General features: G+C 59.9%; 1 protein-coding gene across 1 annotated transcript; it reads left to right on the top strand.

Annotated features, from left to right (window-relative positions):
- Positions 1-2,219: 2,219 nt before the first annotated feature.
- Positions 2,220-13,517, top strand: LOC136108855 (serine/threonine-protein kinase SBK1). The gene is given in 6 exon segments (XM_065851027.2): positions 2,220-2,463; positions 2,466-2,656; positions 2,659-2,741; positions 9,763-9,965; positions 10,068-10,270; positions 10,814-13,517. Coding segments are annotated over 6 exon segments (1,707 nt in total). The 3' UTR covers positions 11,597-13,517.
- Positions 13,518-18,346: the final 4,829 nt, after the last annotated feature.

The following is an 18,346-nucleotide window of genomic DNA, read 5'->3' as shown; positions in this document are numbered from 1 at the left end:
TGGTTTGGGATCAAGCTAGGTGATAAACGTTTGATCTGGTTCCTTTCATCTCGCTAATCTTAATTAGTTATTAATATTCTCTAAGTGCTTTGAAGACCATGAGCTCAATGCAAACACTAATGGGTGCTTTTGGTGTTACTATTATTCAATTTGTGCGTGAACCATGTGCCGGCGATGTGCCGGTCTGCAGCCTGGCAGACACAAAATGAGCTGCCAAGCCCCATGGAGCCCCCCAGAGCCCTGCTGAGCACCACAGAGCCCCACAGTCCCACCACACCCCGTGGAGCCCCATGGAGCCCTGCCACAGTGTGGCTGGTCCCTCACTGACAGCTCAACCTCTGTGTACCTGGGCCACAGCACAGCCCCATCGTCCAACACCAGGGCGGTGACACTGGGAGCTGAGCCGCATGCAGGGTGTGTGACACTGTCCCTGCAGGTCCCTGTGCAGGCTCCCCAGGCGCTGGCACCTCACGCCTGACCTAGAAACAGCCCTGAGCTATAAATAGGTTGAGCCGAAGGAGAGCTCAGAGACGCAGCTCAAAACGCTGCAAGCAGGAGGCTGCGGGAGCCAGGGAGCCACAGCTGGGGGATGGCACAGCAAGGGCAAGCAGGGGACATGAGTGGACAAGTGCTTTGTGTGGGTGCTGAGGGCAGGGTTGGGGCTGAACCCACTCCCTCCCCAGTGGTCGATGGAGCGGGGTGTGCGAGGAAGGCTGCGGAGCCTTTCACCAGCCTGTGTCCTGCTTATGCGGCAGCACAGGGAGGACCTGCAAGGCCCCAGCTCCGTCTCCTGCACCGTGCCCGTTCCTGGCTCTTTCACCCCTCAGACGCTCCGCTGTCCCTTCCCAGCCCTGCAGCTACTGGTCTGAGCACCCACCTGGCACCCATCCAGCTTGCCTTGGCTTTCTGGGTCACTGGGCTCTGGTGACACAGGGGACAACATTTCTCCTCTCATGCAACAGGGATGCCTCCATTCCGATGGATATCATCTGTGCTCGGAGCATCCGAGCCACGGGTGCCAAGAGCTGTGGCAGGGAGTGGCAAGTGGAGGGCAGATCAAGGGGACTACTGAGTGCTCATGAGCCACAGTCACCCCTCTGCTGCCTGGCCCGGAAACTGGCTGTGCCCTGGATGGCTGCTGGACAAGAGAAGGGTGGCAATGTCACCTTAGCACCTGGCATTGAATTAAAGAGAAGTGTCAGAATGTGATTCAGCCTCTTGCTTTAAAGTCATTCATAGAAAGACTAGTTGCTCTGCCTGCTAAACTGGAAGCAGATTAGAGCTGCCCGTGAGTCAGTGGCGATGGCTCTCCTGCCCTCCCTGGTGGCAGGGGCTCAGGTGGCAGCAGGGCAGCCCTGGTCCCAGCGGAATGGGAACATCCAGCTCACGCGGCCCACATAGTGTGTGGGAACAACCCACCATTCCCCGTGGAGCACAGGGCAGCCCCATGGCTGTGTGTTGGCATTGCAGGAGTGAAGGGACCCAGCACCCAGTTGAGAGCTAAGGAAGCCCCAAAGCAGACCATGACCTCTGTTAAAACACCCCTGCTCAGCCCCGGTGAGTGCAGAAAGAAATCTGGAAAGACTAAATGCGCCCAGGGAGGCTTCAAGGAAGAGTGTGGTGCCCACCCCTCAGCTTTCTCCAGGAGAGCTGCCACCATCATCTTGGCTGGAGGTGCCCAGGAGCTCTTGGTGCCCAGTTCTGGCATCACTTGCTGAACGTGTTGCCAAACTTTAATGAAGCTGAAAGGAAGCCCATGCAGCGTGTCTGCCTCAGCTGGCTTTCCCTGGCTCAGTCCGAATGGTCCCACCAATTCGTGAGTGCATGGGGAACAGCCACGTGTCCTGCACATGTTTAGGAGCAGCACTTTGGAGGGGCAAGCCAGGTGCTGCCCACACCGCAGTGGGCATCACCCATGCTGGAGGATAAAAAATACGAAGTCTTAGAAGGCTCAGGGAGAGCAGGAGCCAGGGAAGCTGCCGACAGCAGGACGTAGTCCTGTGCAAGGACATTTCCGATGAGTGGTGCTGATGGTGGTGAACCCCAGATGTTCCAGGCTTGGGCTATTGGAGTCTTTTTTGCTGTGTGCAGTGACAAGCTGGGTGGGGAAGGGTTGAGGAGCCCGATCCCTGCGTGGGTCACTGAGAAGGTAGCTGTCCCAGCTCCTGCTCACCAGCAGGTCCCACCCGTAAAGTGGCTCCCCCGGGCTGAACCCTGCGATGCCTGGAGCTCCCAAGGCCGACGCGGGGGGTCGGACGGTTCAGCGGTGGCCCCCGGCTCCTGCCCCGGGACAGACCGCGGCTTCCCGCACCGAACACCCACGGCTCCACCGCAGCGAACCCACCCGCAACCTCCGCGTGGGCCTGGGCCCACGGGCCGGAGTAGTTATGGTGCTGGGGGGGCCGAAGGGCGGGGATGGGGAGCGCCCCGCATCCCCACCAGCACCCGGGGAAACGGCGGCGGAACCCCTCCCGCCCTCTCCGGGGGCTGCGGGGCGGCGCCGGTGCCGGGCGGAGCGCGGGGCGGGGCGGCGCGGGGGGCGGCGGCCCTGCCAGGGGGCTGCGGGGGGGCCGCGCTCCGCTCCGCTCCCTCCGCTCCTCCGGTGGCGGCGGCGGCGGGGCCGCGGCATGAGCCCGGCGGTGCGGGAGGCGAGCGGCGCGGCGCGGCGCGGCCCCGCGCGGGGGGCGGGCGGCGGCGGCTCCTCTCCCGCCGAGGACGGGGCGCGGCGGTTCGCCCCACCGGTAAGGCGGCGGCGGCGGTGGGGAGGGGGCACGGCGGGCGCCGCCCGCTCCGGTACCGGCCCGCGCCTTTGTGGCGGGGCCGCCCTTTGTCTGCCCGCACGGCGCGGGGGGGGGGCGTGGGACGGCGGCGGTTCTTCGCCAGCCAAAATAAGCATCACGGTGCAACCGGGGCTCCGGGATGAATGGGGGGCGGGGGGGCGCCTCCCGCCGCTCCCTGCAGAGACCCCGGCGGGTGGATCACCGGGCGATGCGGGTGCTGCCCCGGTGGCTCGGCCGCTTCCCCGGCAGGAGCGCAGGGTCCCGCCGGCAGCCGCCTCCCGCTGCCGGGTCCGTCCTCCGGCCGCTGCCACCTGCGTCCCGACCCGGCCCCGGCCCTGCGGCTGCGGGGACAAACTCGGGGCCGGAGACGGAAGCGGCGTGAGTCACACTTGAAAGGAGTTTGTGCCGAAGCGGGGCTGGAGCCGGGGGCCGGGGCGGCGACGGGAGGGCTTATGCCTTGCACTTGCTCCGGGGCCGCAGGCGGGGCCGGTATCCGAGGAAGAAAGGGGTCCCGGTGCATATAGGGGAGGCTCTGGAAGGATGCGCTGAGATGGAAAGCGGCTGGAGACAGAGGCAGGAGACCAGGGAGGGGAGGGCGGGCGAGAGGCGGCCTCGGGGGCAGCTGAGGCCATCTCTCCTCATCATCTCCCCTCGATTCCCCTCGTTTCCCCTCGTTTCCCCTCGATTCCCCTCGTCTCCAGCACAGTGCGGACACGGGAACCGGCCTCCAGCCCGTGCCAGCCTCTCGCCAGCTGCGGCTTGGGAAGCGGGAGCGTGACCCACTTTCCTCCAGGTCCGCTGGCGCGGTGGCCGCGGGCGGGTGATGCCAGCCGGGAGTCCTGCCGCAGCTCGGGGATGGGTGAGTGGTGCCGAGGGATGAGACATTTCAATCTCAGTGCCCCCCTGTGCTGGATCTGTTGTTGGGGTGTCGCCTGCCAGGAGGCAAAGCCTTGGAGCTGGGTGACCCGCCTGGCTCTCGATGTGACCATGGCATGGCCGTGAGCAGGGTGTTTCTGTACCCTGCCTGGGATGCTGTGGGAGGAGGCTGCCTGGGGGGGCAAGAGAGTGAAGGCGAGGCAGGGGAGAGGTGGGAGCATCCCCCCTGGGGGGAGCTGGGGCCGAGCTGGGGGCCACCAGGGTGATGCCTGGGCTGTGGGGTTAGAGCAGCCACACCACATGTAAAGGCTGTGAAGCTTCTTGGAGTGGAGACAGGGCTGGTTTTGGCAGCAAGGTGACATGCCCCACTGCCCCCAAGAGCGAGAGGTGCCGAGGGGCTGGCTGGCTCTGCCCGTGGGGACCGGGTGGGTGATGGGCAGATGCCGCTCGGGGCGTTTGTCTTTGCAGATCCCAATCACACAATGCTGCCGGCGCTGGTGGAAGAGTTTTGGGAGGGAGATGATGAATGGCTGATGAAACCAATCAAACAATGAAGTAATCATAATTCCCTGTGCCGGCAGCAAGGCACGGCAAAGGCGGGAGGAGCTGGAGGCTGGAGTAGCTGGGGTCCTAACAAAGCCATCCTGCTCCTCAGGAAAAGTCCTGGGAGGCCAAAGTGCTGAAAGGTGGCCAAGATCCTGCTGTCAGGGGCTGATGGGTGGAGATGGTGCATCCGAGGGCAGGGAAAATCCTGCTGACAGCTCCAGGAGAGCAGTGCAGGGGGCACAGAGGATGGCGGTGGGAGGGCAGAGTGGTGGCTCCCCAGGGAGCAGCTGCCACCTGTCCCTTGGGAGAATGGCAAGAGCTGTTGGAAGAGAGAGCCCAGGCACTGCCTTATTTGCTCTTCCCATATTTGCCTGCAAAACCTGACTCCTGGGACCAAAGGCTGAAGAAGCTTGTCAAAGGCTCATGGCTGGGATGAGGGACAGTAACCCCAATGGATGGGTGTGACAGGGCCTGACCTGCCCCGCATGGAGACATCCCCACTGGGAGAGCAGCTCCCGCCGCCTGGGAGCCCACGCGTGTCTGGTGCTCATTGGCTTTGCCAAAGCTGATCCTGGTGCCGGGCAGACTGCTCCAGTCCAGGCAAGGAGCTGGCTTGAGAAACTCCAGATAACTGGGAATTCATTGCCATCAAGTGAAGTGTCCTAAACTGGGGGCGCTGGGAAGTCACAGTTGCTGTGGGTGCATTGGTGGAGGTTTGGTGCTGGTTCAGGCTCATGGTGCAAGCAGCACTTGAGTGTTTGCCAGTGCCTTCCCACCATCAAGGAGCTGGTGAGATGACATGGGGACATGCCCCATCCATCACGTTTTTGTGGTGTGGCTGCTCCTGTTGGGTCATGGGATGCTGGCAGAGGGGCTGTTCCCAAAATGCTGCCCGCCTGCAGCCACTGGCCAGTTTCCCTGTGCTGTGTATGGCAAACCACCTCCCAGACACACTCAGCTTGTCTTGAGCATCTTTGGGTGGCCCTGGTGCAGTGTGTGGGTGAAGGGACCCTCTCCCCATGCCTATTTTGCTGGTTTTGGTGGGGTGAGAGGCAGCAGCCAGCCTGGGCAGAGGATGTTTGAGCCCCTGCGAGATGCCTGTCCCTGCCTCTGCACCTGCGGAGATGTCATCCTTGTTAGGCAAAGGTGCCTTTGTGAGCCCCCCTGGGCACCAGCGTGCCATTGCCCCCTGGAAGTGCAGCTAATAATGCCTTGCACCAGCACACGAGTCCCAGCGGCACAGAGGAGATGAGAGGATGTCCCCAGAATGGGGTCAGGCAGGAACGGCGGCAGCAGAGGCTGGAAATGGAGCAGGGTGCTGGGAGGCAGCAGCTCGGCGCAGGGCATGGCCAAGGCACTGGCTGTCCCCTCGCCCTGGTAGCACCCGGCCACCAACCAGCACAACCAGGGCAGTGCGGGAGGTGGGCGACCAGGAGCAGTGACAACACTGGCAGGGCCAAGCACTCTCTTGGGAATGACTTTGTTGGGTCGGTGGGTGGTTTGGAGAAAATGGAGGAGGTCTGAGAGCTGGCTGGGGTGCGGAGGAAGCGAGCGAGCTCCCAACGGGTGCCCTGGCCTCCAGCCTGCCAGACTGGCAGGGAGGCAGTGTTATCTGCTAATAACTAATGCCAATTACACCATAATTAATGAGCACGCTGCTGTTGTACTGAGCATCGCAGCAGCAGGAGGGTTTGGGGATGGGGGGAAATCAAAGCTCTGCAGAATACACGTGGTTTGGCTGGGGTTCCCACAGAGGCAGAGCAGCCTGTGCTTGCGTCCACCCCGCTGCCAGGTATTTCTCATTTCTCTGCTCTCTAAAGAGAAATCTGAGTTTTTTAGAGACCTTAACCCTGCCCCACGTGGTTTTGCCCTTTGTCTTCCCAATTCTTTGCCCCAGAGCAGCCCATGGTGCAAGTCTTGGCCGCTGGCTGGGCTTCCAGTGTGCTGCCTGGCTGCAGAGTCCCCTGCATTGGACTCAGCCCAAAACCCTTTTCCTCAGACCCCACTCAATAACCAGGTTATTTTTCTGACCTGTCAGTCTCTGACATGGCTAGAGGGTTTCTTTTTCCCTCTATCCCCTCTTAATTTCCAAGCAGCCGCTGCTCCACCAGCCTCTTCTGCCAGATGCCTGGGGCAGCTCTCCCCGCGGCCTCTGCTCCTCTCAATGAGCTCTTAATGAGTTTGCAATTACTTATTGGCAGAGCTGATGTGCCCAGGGCTGGGTGTGCAGCGGAGCGGGATGTGGAGCAGGGGAAAGCATCCCCTTGCAGGGAGCGGAGGTGGGGTGGGAGTGGGTCCGTGGTGCTGGTCCTGGTGCTTGTGGGATGCTGGGCTCTAGATACAGGATGATGGACTCTGGATACGGATGCTGGGCTCTGGGATGGGTTGCTGTCCTCCCTGGAGCTGCTCCATGGTGTTGCAGATCAGGCCCGGGAGGTTTGGGAAGAGGAGCAGCCGCTGCCACCAGGAGATGAGTGGCTGCCTATAAATACCTGCCAGGGAGCAAGGAAGAGGTGGGTGGATTATCCTGCTCACTCAATGAGATAAATGGTTCTGAAGCTTAAACACAGAACAATTTTAGTCTGAATAGTAGGAGAAATGGTTCAGGACACGGAGATGACGACATGAACCACCTGCGGCGAGTGGCAGGGTCCTGGTGCCACTTGGCAGCATCTTTTGCCCCTTTGCTGTTGCCCAGGGTCTCATGCCACTGGGGTCAGGACTCGGGGTGCACATCGTTCCTCTCTGCTTGTGAAACGTCCTTCTTCCTGAACACCTGAAACAGCTGAGCCAGGTGGCCGAGCGCTGGGAGGTGGTTTGGGCTTCCTTCAGGCGCTGGCTCCTCTGCCCCGAGGCTCCGGGGCTGTGTTGTGGAGGTGGGAGAAGAGCTGGTGCGCTGGGAAATGGCCCATTTCTGCTCCAATTTGACCCAATCTGGCACACAGCTGCATGGGCAGTTGCATTGGTGTGACTGGCATTGGCCGAGCATGTGGGACCTCGACCCCGGCAAGGCCAGGCTGGCAGCATCTCTTGCCACGTTGTCACCGGCTCCCGTGTCCCACCATCCCTGGGAGCGTGCAGAACCAGCTGGAAATGAACCCTCGCTTCCTCTCTTGCCCTGCTTTACTGTTTACATCAAAACCAACATGTTTTCAAAAACATTTCAATTTTTAATGAAAACTTCTGCATTTATGCTTTGTCTTGGCCTCGGCGTGTTGGTATTTTGGCCACCATCACTGTTTGGTTTTCCCTGGGATTACTGTTGGCTTTGTGCTCCCATTAGCTGTGACAGAGCGTCACATTGAGCTGGCAGGAATGGGGACACAGCAGCAGGATCCCGGGGGCATCCCTGTCAGCGTGTCCCCACACCTGCCATGCCCACCTGCACTCCGGCGGGTCTGTCTGCCCCACAGAGCTCTGCAAATGCAGGAGCCACAGCCCCGGGGTGGCCGTGGAAGCCGGGCGGGCAGCAGGCAGGCGGGACATCTCGTGTGGTGGGACACCTGTTTGTCATGGGTGTTTCTCGGTTGCCGGTTGGAAAGGAGCTGCCTGGAAAACCCAACAGGTTTAGCCAAGGGAAAAAGCAAATAGTCCTTGACGTGGAGAGCTCTTTTAAGCAGCCGTCAGTCCTTCACCTCCTCTCTTTACACCGGCAGGTTTTTTTACTCAAACCCCAACTTTGCTGACTTGAATAATTGCATTTCAACACCAGTTAATTAAGAGACATTGACGAGCATGATTGTAAATTCAAGTGTAGACAGAGTTCTTCTTGCAGGATGCTGGGAGCTGTTTTTAGTCATGCATCCACGGAGCTGCTGTGCGGATCCACCTCCACCTCCAGCACCCAGACTCTGAAATGGTGTTCCTCTTCCAGGAGGCCAATAAAACACTATGGAGATGAGCTGCTTTGGAGATCTTATGAGTCAAGCCGTTACATTTTTGGAACATCATGATGTTGAAGTTCCTTTTCTATTTTTTGCCCAACTTCCCAGGAAAAAAAAATTAAGAAGCTGAGCTTTGCTTCGGGATGAGAGGCAGTGCAGTGCTGGAAAGGAAGGAAGGAGAGGCTGGAGATGAGGCTCATCCTTGTTGGGAAAGGGCTGGGAAGATCCTCATGCATTGGGCAGGATCTTGACCCGAGGTGCTGCTGGCGTTTCATGCGTGCCTGTGGGGCATCTGGCACTGTTTGGGGTGGCTGTCACAGCCCGTGTGGCTGTAGCACAGGGCTCGTGGGCATTGCGCAGGTTCCCTTCCATGGTGGGGCCCCTCTCGGCCTCTGTCTTTCGCAGCCGTGGGCTCACCACCCGCAGAACACCCATGCGGCTGTTTCACAGGCAGTGAGCCCGTGGCTGTGATCACAGAGCACCCACACCACATCTCCAGACCCCCACTCTCCCAGCTCTGTCCTGGCACCCATTGGACCCCCAGGTACCATTGGTTCTGGGGCAGGACTCATTTTGAGCAGAGATTTTTTTTTTCCCCCCAGTGAGATGTTGCATTAAAAAATCGAAATGTAAACCAGCGCCCGCTCAGCTGCTGTCCCATGATTTTTGTCAATCTGCTATGAAATCCGAAGCAGCCAGATTTATCTACCGAGGTACCCCTGTGGTGCCCGTGTCTCTGCTCGGGGCTCGCGCAGCACAGGGCGCTTGTGCTGCACTGTCATGGGCGCTTGCAGCTGGGACTGTGCTCTTGGGGGGTGATGGAGGGTGATGCAGCACCCTGAAGACATCAGGGGAGATCCCGGGGTGGTTTTGCTGCCGTGATGGTGGGGTGGGTGAGTCCAACTTCGGCTCTTGTTCTGGGGATGGCCGGGGCGAGGAAAAACCACCATGGGTTTGTTGGGAGCAAGGAACATCGGTGTTGCCATCCGTGTGCCACTGGCTGGGCTCTGCACCAGCGTGTCCCTCGCCCTGGCAGTGCAGAGCTGAGAATTGGCGCTCAGGGATGGTCGAAGGCGCCTGGCAGAGTGGTTTGCTGCAGAGCCCTCGTGTCCTGCTCGGTGCCTGCAGTGTGACCCCAGCCGCGCTCCGGAGCGTCACTGGTCCCCCTGGGCTCGGTGCTGGGGGCGGCTCCATGCTCTGAGAAGGTGGGAGGGGTTGAGGGGACATGGCCAGCTCCTGAGGTCACCATGGGGGACTGCGGCAGCACTGGGGAACTCCAAAGGGCCTCAGTTCCTATCCTCTGCAGTGGCTGTGAGCACACCAGGGCTGAGGATGTGGGGGTGTGTGTGTGTGTTTGTGTCTCTGCCCTCCTGGCTCAGCCATGCCCTGATACTTTGCTTTGCCCCCAGACATCCCTGTGAATCAGGGGCACAGGCTGCAGCCCCTGCGGAGGCTGGAGCATCCTCTCCAGAGCCATTGGGTTGGTGGCCCCCCGAGACAGAGGGGTGGCACCCAGTGGGTGCTGCTCAGCACCACCCCGAGCAGCCTAGGGCCCTTTACAAGGCACCATGCCTGCCAGCACTGGTGACAGGACGGGATGGGATGGGACGGGAGGGGACAGGGTGCAGCAGCTTTGCGGCAGCCACTGAAAGCGGTGACGTGCCTCTGCCTTGCAGCGCAGCCATGAGTGCGGGTTCAATTGATCAAGAGCCGTCGCGCAAGCTGGCCTGCTGCGGGGTGCCCCTCATCACCGAGGACATGCAGTCCCTGGCCATCCGGACCCTCTCGGGCACCGACATCAGCAAGCACTACGACCTCATCCGTGAGCTTGGCAAGGGCACCTATGGCAAGGTGGACCTGGTGTCCCACAAAAGCACAGGTGAGGGGAACTAAGGGGTGCAGGGGACGTGGCCGTGCTGGGAGCGGCGTGCCCGCTGTGTCCTAACTGTACCTGCTCACTCCCATCCTCTGCCCTTTGCAGGCACCAAGATGGCCCTGAAGTTCGTCAACAAGAACAAGACAAAGCTGAAGAACTTCCTGCGGGAGTTCAGCATCACCAACACGCTCTCCTCCAGCCCCTTCATCATCAAGGTCTTCGACGTTGTCTTTGAGACCGAGGACTGCTATGTCTTTGCTCAGGAGTATGCCCCCGGCGGGGACCTCTTCGACATCATCCCGCCGCAGGTGGGAGCCCCCACCCCTCCCGTGAGAGCCCTTTTGGGGTGTGGGGGCTCAGTATCCCCAGGGCGCTGAGCAAAGCTGCCGCTGTGCTTTGGTGGCTGTGCAGGAGGGGGCCCGTGTGTGGGGACTGGGCAACCCTGGATGGGTCAGCCCCAAATGCCACAGAGAATCTGCAGCACATACAAGCAGATCTGGGACCCATCACCCATCCGTGGGTGGCTTGGGACCCATCACCCATCTTCTGGGGTGGCCTGCAACCTATCATGCATTCCTAGGGTGGCGTGGGACCCATCACCCCCTGGGGAGCCTGAGACCCATCACCTGTCACTTGGGTGGCCTTGGACCCATCACTTGTCCCCTGGGGGTCCTGAAACCCGTCACCCATCCCTGGGGTGGCCCGGGATCCACCACCTGTCTCCCTGACACAGAGAGCACCTTAGATAAAATTGGCTACGACTGTGTTGGGTGATGCAGCTGTGGCTGAGCTGGGTGGGATCACCACGGGGTTTGGTGGTGGGTGGTGACACCGTGTCCCTGTGCCCGCAGGTGGGGCTCCCCGAGGAGCTGGTGAAGCGCTGCGTGCAGCAGCTGGGCCTGGCCCTTGACTATATGCACAGCAAGAGCCTGGTGCACCGGGACATCAAACCAGAGAACGTCCTGCTCTTCGACCGCGACTGCCGCCGTGTCAAACTGGCCGACTTCGGCATGACCCGCAAGGTGGGCTGCCGGGTCAAGCGCATCAGCGGCACCATCCCCTACACAGCGCCCGAGGTTTGCCAAGCCGGGCGAGCGGAGGGCTTTGCCGTGGACACCAGCATCGACGTCTGGGCTTTTGGGGTGCTCATCTTCTGCGTCCTCACTGGGAACTTCCCCTGGGAGGCGGCGTCGGCTTCTGATGCCTTCTTTGAGGAGTTTGTGCGGTGGCAGAAGGGCCGGCTGGCGGGGCTGCCGTCGCAGTGGCGGCGCTTCACGGACAGTGCCCTGCGCATGTTCCAGCGCCTGCTGGCCCTCGACCCCGAGAAGCGCTGTCCCGTCAAGGAGGTCTTCTACTTCATCAAGTGCGACCTGATGGCTGAGGTGCGGCGCCGACCCTCCTACCGCTCCCGGAAGCATGCTGGGGACAAGCTCCCAGCCGGTCCCCATCGCCACGAGGCCACTGGCTCCTGCACCCCCGCCCCGCTCAAGAGGACCGTCTTGACCGAAGGGAGCGGATCCCGCGGCTCTGAGCCGAGCGCGGCCCCCCCGGGGACGGCCAGCAGGACAGACGGACGGCAGGACAAAGGCAAAGGGCAGATGGTCCTGGCCACAGCAATAGAGATCTGTGTTTGACAGCGCCGCGGTGGCACATGGCGGCCGCCTGTCCTGTCCCCTTGGCCCAAGAACAGGGACGGGGGGGTTGCTTGTGGTGGTGGCGTGAGCTGGGACCAGGCTCCTGGTCTCCCAAAGCAAAAAAAGAAAAGAAAAGAAAAGAAAGAACAACAAAGAGGAAAAGGACAAAACCAGTTGAGCCCTGTAGTGCTGAGGATGCTGATCCACCCCACCCCGCCCGGGCGATGCTGGCAGCCGGAGCTGCCGGGGGTGACGTCAGTGTCCCCGGCTCCTGCCATGGCTGCGCTGCCCTCTCCAAGGCTCCCACCATGGTGGCATGAAGAGGGGTGTCCCAATATGGGGAGGAAGAGCAGGGGGGCTGTGTGGGTTGGGGGGAGGGCCCGCAGTGCCCGCCAGCTCCCCCCTCCCCATGCTCAGCCCCGAGGGAAGGCCGATGACCCCGTGCCATGGAGGAGGCCTTCAGGGAGGTTTGGGTGGGGGCTGATTTACCCCCTGCCACCTGTCCCTGTCCTGTGGGTGGGGATGGGGAGCGGACGGGAAAGCGGGCGCCCGGTCAGTGATGGGGACCTGGGGGGTTACTGGCAACCCAGGACCCCTGGCAGCCCCGGCTGCCTCTCTGCCGTGGGAGGTGCTGGCAGCCATTGATGTAGCAAGTGTCCCCATCTGTGCGTTGTTGTGTGTCCCAGCCGCTGGCAGCCCCTGTTCCCCTCAGCTCTGTCCTGATGAGTGGCCATGTGCCAGCCCCAGAGGGACCATTGTCCCCCCAGCCGGGAGCTGCGCTCTGGGTTCAGCCATGGCCATGGTGCCAGCTGTCCGGCAGCTGGGAGCTCAGGACTGGGCTGGCTCTGCCATGGTGGTGTCTCCTTGTCCCCTCTGCAGACTTTTTGTACCCAGGGACTGGAAAAGGTGGTGGTGGTGGCACGTGTCCAGGGCAGGACCTGGGGAGCAGGGGAGGGGGCTGCATGCGGTCTCCTGCAGGTCCCCATGGCTCCCCACACTGTCCCCATCACCTCTCCTTGCTGTCACCCCTTCTCCAAACCCTGGTTCCTCTCCCTGGGGGCTGCCAGGAGGAGGCAGGGGGGTAAATCTCTCCGGGCTGGCTGCTGCCAGGCGGGGGGTGGTGGCAGGAGCTGCTGGTCGCCCCTTAGTGACAAGTTCATGGGGTGTGTGGGAGGGGTCACAACCCCCCATTTGTGGTCCTGGGCACCCAGGGCAGTGTGGGGGCTCACTCCGCTGCCAGGGTGGGGAGGCTGGGGGGCACCCCAAGGTGACAGCACCCAAGTCCTGGCACAGTTGGGGCTTCCCTCCTGTTGGGTGGGCACCATGGGGACCCCCGCCCTGTTCCCCCCGGACCCCAGTACCCGTACAAAGGGCTATAACTCTATTCAGCAGCAGCAGCAGTTTACACAGCAGGCGGGTGCCCGGCCGGACCCCCCCTCCACCGCCGCTGCCCCTGTCCCTGCAGCACCCACCCCTGCCCACCGCCCGCCTGCAGGGCCAGGGCCGGTTTTAGACGTAGCATTGCCCCGATGTAGAGACGCTAGGCGCGGTTTTTTCTCCTTTTTGCCTTAGGTCCCTCGATGTCCTCGATCTTCCGTGCAATAATGTAGATAAGGGATCCCGGCCGCCCCCAGGAGGGCTCAGTTGTACCTCCCCAGGGGGGTCTGTCCTGGGGGGGGTTGCCCGGGTGTGATTTCTGTTGCCGTCGAGGTCACTGTGTCGGTAGGTTGTCAGGTTTTTATTTCCAATTCCCTCGGCTGTCGGGTTTCGGACCTTCTTCCCGTAGGAGAGGCTGTAGTGTCACAGATGTTACCTCAGTTTGTCACTGTTCAAAAGGATAAAAAAAAAAACAAACCAAACAACAAAACTAAAATGGTAAAAACCAACAAAATACATAGTTGTAAAAGCAACAAAAAAATTATGGATTGCGGTCAAGACTTTTTATTTTAAATCAAACAAACATGATGCTGCTGCTTGTACAGCCGTGGGCGGGCGGGGGGCACTGCCTGCATTCACCCTGCCACAGCCTCGGGGTCACCGTCCCCCCACTTCCACCCTGTCCTCACAAGCCCCATTGTCATGGCCCCCAGGGTGGGCAGGGAAGTGGGGCGTGAGCAGCGCCATGGGGGAGGGTGGCAGCACCCATGGGTGGGGGTACCCAGCCGCTCTTGGTGCAGCCCCCTCCCAACAGGCAGGGCTGCCTGGTGCTAAATGTATTCCAACCACGTCCGCAGGCTAATTTCAATTTCCTGGTAATTATGCAAATGAATGTGGATTTAATTAAGGGCAGATTTCATTAAAGTCTTCTTGGGGAAATGAGAACAGGATGGGGAAGAGTGAGGAGGAGGAGGAGGCAGGGAAGGAGAGATGAAGGCAGCGCCCACCCTGGAAGATAACTGGCTGTGGGTGATGCTGAGGGGCCGGGATGGGATCCCTCGGGAGGGAGGTCCTGCCTGCTCCCTGCCTTGGGCCCCCCTGGTGGGAGGGTCAGGGTCCCCAGCCCAGGGGCTGTGTGGGGCTGGTGTGGGGCACGGCTGGGGGTCAGTGCCCAGGAGGGACCCCAGGCAGACACAGCAGCGGCTCCTCCGGTGCATCCCCAGCCCCGCTCTGGGCCAAGGGCAGCGAGTCCTGCTCAGCTGGGGCTTCGGCATCAAACGCTTTCATCTCCTTTCCCTTCCCATCAGGGCAAGGAAAGCATTTCTTTTACACATGATTTATGTTTTTTCTTCTCCACCCCCAGCTAAAAATACAGATTTGGCCATGCCAAAAGGTCTAGGAAATCAATGTCATTGTCACCAGGCACTGGCTGGAAGGACCCTCCCCTCCCTGATCGCAGACAAAAAAGGAAATGCTGCCATTTGACGTCTTTGAGATGAACCACTCGGGTTGCTTTCAGCTGAACTGTCTTTAATTCAAAGTGAAATGGCTAATTTTATCCCAGCAAGGTCGGGGATGCTGAGAGCCCAACAGTGCTGGGAGGACAAGGGCTGCTTGTCTCCAGGTGAAACCTTCAGACCCAAAAATGGCAGCTCAGCAAAGCCATCACCTGCCCATGACCCTTCTGAGTTTGCTCTTGGTTTGGCCAGGACGGTGGCTGCTGACCTTGGGCAGCCCCTGAGTGGTGGACGAGCAGCTCCAAAAGAAAATGACTAATAGATTTGTACAGATTCTCAACCGGTCACGAGGCCGGAGGGCAGAGGCGCAGGGTGCCAGGCGTGGAGCGGCGTGCGTGCTGGACGCGGGATGGGTGCAGCAGGTCCAGCCCCACTGGCATCCCAAAAAACCAGACCCTTCCTGAGCCGCGGTGTGGGGAGGGTCCTGCTCATCATACTCAGCAAAGCCTGCCTGCCTGTAATTTCATCCAAACCTTGATTTCTAGAGCTAAATTTTGCCTGTTTTTGCTTAGAGATGCTAAGTGAGCCATTGCAGCCCCAGCTAAAATACTAGAAGTTGAGAGTAAAAATAACTGTGAATGATCCACTTGTTTGGAGCACAAATGATCAATGCCAAGCTGGTATTGCCAAAAAAAACCCCAACCCCAAACAAGCCCTTTAAAAGGAAATATTTTGCCATTGAGATGACGCTTCAGCTCCCCAGTGATTCATTAGGGGCTGCAGGATGAGGCATTCCTGAGCATCCCAAACCTGGAGGGCAGCGTGGGGGTCTGGGCTGCTGGTGGCTTCCCCAGCTACCGCACGGGGACGTCATGGGGACGTAAGCCCGGCATGGCAAGTGTATTCGTTAAATGTGCTTCTTAGGGCTGATCTGCTTTCAAGAGTATCCAAAAATAGCGACAGCACCGAGCTGAGCTGGGCGTTGGAAGGAAATGTGACTCATGTGCTACCGAGTGCCCAAGCGAGATGGGATGAGCTCGAGGCCGCTGCGCAAAGCGAACCACGAGCCGCTGCTCGGGGATGCTGCTGGTCGTGGGGTCTGCTTCAGATGCAGCCCGATGACCTTTCTGGTGGCTGCAGAGCCACCTATGGAGGCGATGCAGCTCAGGCTTGTCCCCTTGCTGTCCTTCCCACAGGGCCCCTCCACTGTCTGCTTTTCCAGCTGCTGCAGAGATGATGGACAGGTGTCAGTCAAAGCATGGCAGCTGCTGAGGGCCCCTGTGGGGACAAGCTGCCAGAGCCAGGCAGCAAAAGCTGTTCTGAGGTGGGGAGAAATCCAGCCCCACGCCATGTGGGATGGTCAGCAGAGCCATGGCTGGTGGCAGAAGGGAGAGGTGACCTTGTGTGACAGATGCATCTACCTCCAGAGAAAGGGAGAGCAAAGCTGACTGCACCTCCATCCCCGTCACCCCCATCCCTCCACAGCCCATCTCCTGGGCAGGTCCCTGCTTGGTGGAAACAGTCCCATGAGCATCCCCAGGGAATGGCTCTGGGCCCAACTCTGCCTTTCCTGCAGCCTCTGCCAGCTGGGGGGATTTTGGCACTGGGCAGAGGAAGGCAGAAGGCTGCTGGTGCCTCCAACCTGGCTGTGTGCTCCCTGCAATGGGATCAGACACATTTTTTCACCCAAAGGTGTTTCTTCCTGTGCAAAACCCAGTCATTTGTACCATGGTCTTTTTGCTGAAAAATGGGTGGGTTTGTCAGCTTTTTGCTCACAGTTTTGGGATGCAGTGAGGTGCCAGGGCTCAGGGGTTGACGGGGAGCACACCCAGCCCTGCACAACCCCCAGTCCCCAAAAGGTTGGGTTATGGGCTCCGGCTCAGCAGGCCTCTCGTGTTGCCATGACAACTGCAGCATCCCAGCTTGGCAAGGACAGATCTTCACCATCCCCACCAGCGCCTTGCCCAGACGCTGGCACAGGCAGCGCCCCTGCCCTCAGCCCCAGCTCTGGGTGCCGCAGGCAGCACCCCAAGCCCACGGCAGAGCACCAGCTGCTATTTCCACTTGCTCCTAGGTGCTGGTCCACGCTCCTAATTTACACCTTCCTTTGCACCCCTCTAAAAGCGGTGGGGGCAGGAGAGGCTTTTGCTTTTCACGTGAGGATCTGCCCGTTCAAACCCCCCCACAGCCAGGCAGCGTGTGCCGGAGCCGAAGCTGATGCACAACTTGCAGGGTTGCATGCAGGACTCTCCCCTGCCAGCCCCTGCCTGCTGCAGCTTCACTCTTCTGCTAGACACAATGTCCCCAGGCTGTCCCCAAACCCCTCCTGTCCTCCCGTGGGGACAGGGTGGGCATTGGACTCCCACCTTGCGCACCCCACTCCCTCAGTCACCCCAGCTTGCAGGGCAGCTCTCTGGGACCAGCATTACCTCCTGCTAATTAGAGCCTCATCACGGGCAGCTCTTGCTCTCCGCAGTCTGGCAGGACCTCGGCTTTCAGCCTGGTGAGATCCTGAACTAAACACTCACTGACATTGGTGGCACCAGGCTGGGGAGAAAGTAAGCTCTTCATCTCAGAGGCTGCTACACCCCCAGAAAGGTCTCATTTGAAAAGCATTAATATAGGATTAATAGAGGTTCTAATAAACAGTGAATCAGCTGTTAATGGAGCCAAATTTGTAAGCCATCTGTAACACCTCAGGGGCTTAAAGGCACCCTGAACATGTCTGGAACATGCTTAAAGTGGATGTTATCACCTTGTAGCCCTGAAGGCACCACACCAGAAAGAAACTTTTGGATGAAAGGTTGCAGATGAGAGAGGGAGCCTGCCCCATCCCTGTGCTGCTTTAGAGGGGGTTTGAGTGACCAGCATTGCCACTCCTGTGCTGGCACAAAGGCAGAAAGGAGTTTGGGTCACTCGTGTGCCCTGGGGCTGGGTCAGGAGCCCATAACAAAGCAAGAGCACTTCATAATGGATGGGCACATCCCACCTGAAGTATAGCCACCCTTGCAAAAGGGCACCTGCCCTGGTCACCAGCAGGGGCTTGAGGGGTGATGTGACACTGTCTGGAGCAGGGCAAACACTGACACTGGCCCCAGGTCGCTCTCCTTGGGCTACATCACCCTCTGCCTGAACAGCTTTTCCTTGTACGCACCAGCACTTCCCTTGCTGAAGCTTCACCACTCCATCCACCCCAGAGAAGAGCTCTGCTCCCAGCATGGACAACCCCAGACAGTGATTTAGGTCCCCTCCCTCAGCCTCCTCTTCTCTAGAGTGAAGAAGGTCCAGCTCCCTCAGCCTCTGCTGGACTCGCTCCAGCTTGTGACACATCTGCAGTCACTTGAGGGACTGACCCTTCCCCAGCATGGCTTGTGACAAATGCTGCAAGGACCCTATTCCAGAGATGAAGGTCTAGTTTCAAAGCTCTGTCTGCTCTGGACAAGGCACCACAGCATCCTGCTCTGCAGAGCTCCTCAGTCACATCCGCCCTCATGGGCATCGCTTGCTGAGGCTGGCCAGGATAACTTGTTAGTGGCAGGACTGGGTGGCCGACCTACAGGATGCTTGGAACGCTCAGTTGGCTTCAAGTCCAAGTGGATTTCAGTATCTGGATGCTGCCAGACATGCTGGCTGGCAGACTCTGGAGGCTGGGCACCAGAACACAGTCTACGGTTGTTTGAGAAGTTCAGCAGCAGATATATCCAGAAGACAGTGGTAGTTCAGTGGTCAGGAGCTTCTTTGTGGTCCTTGGTTTGCTTCATAGCACCACTGTTCAATATGTTCAGGTTAATGCGTTCAGGTATCTCCCGTTGGGGGAGAGGAGCAGCTCTGCAGGACCCATGGACACTTTGGTTGGCATCAGCTCTAGCTGGTGGAAGCAGACCAGGATTCTCAGTCTGTTTGCAGGGTCAGGAAC

The sequence above is a fragment of the Patagioenas fasciata genome, chromosome 15 (genome assembly GCF_037038585.1).
Source record: "Patagioenas fasciata isolate bPatFas1 chromosome 15, bPatFas1.hap1, whole genome shotgun sequence".
In the NCBI taxonomy this organism is placed as follows: Eukaryota; Metazoa; Chordata; class Aves; order Columbiformes; family Columbidae; genus Patagioenas; species Patagioenas fasciata.
The sequence above is the reverse complement of the archived record's forward strand: the minus strand, read 5'-3'. Positions and strand labels throughout refer to the sequence as shown.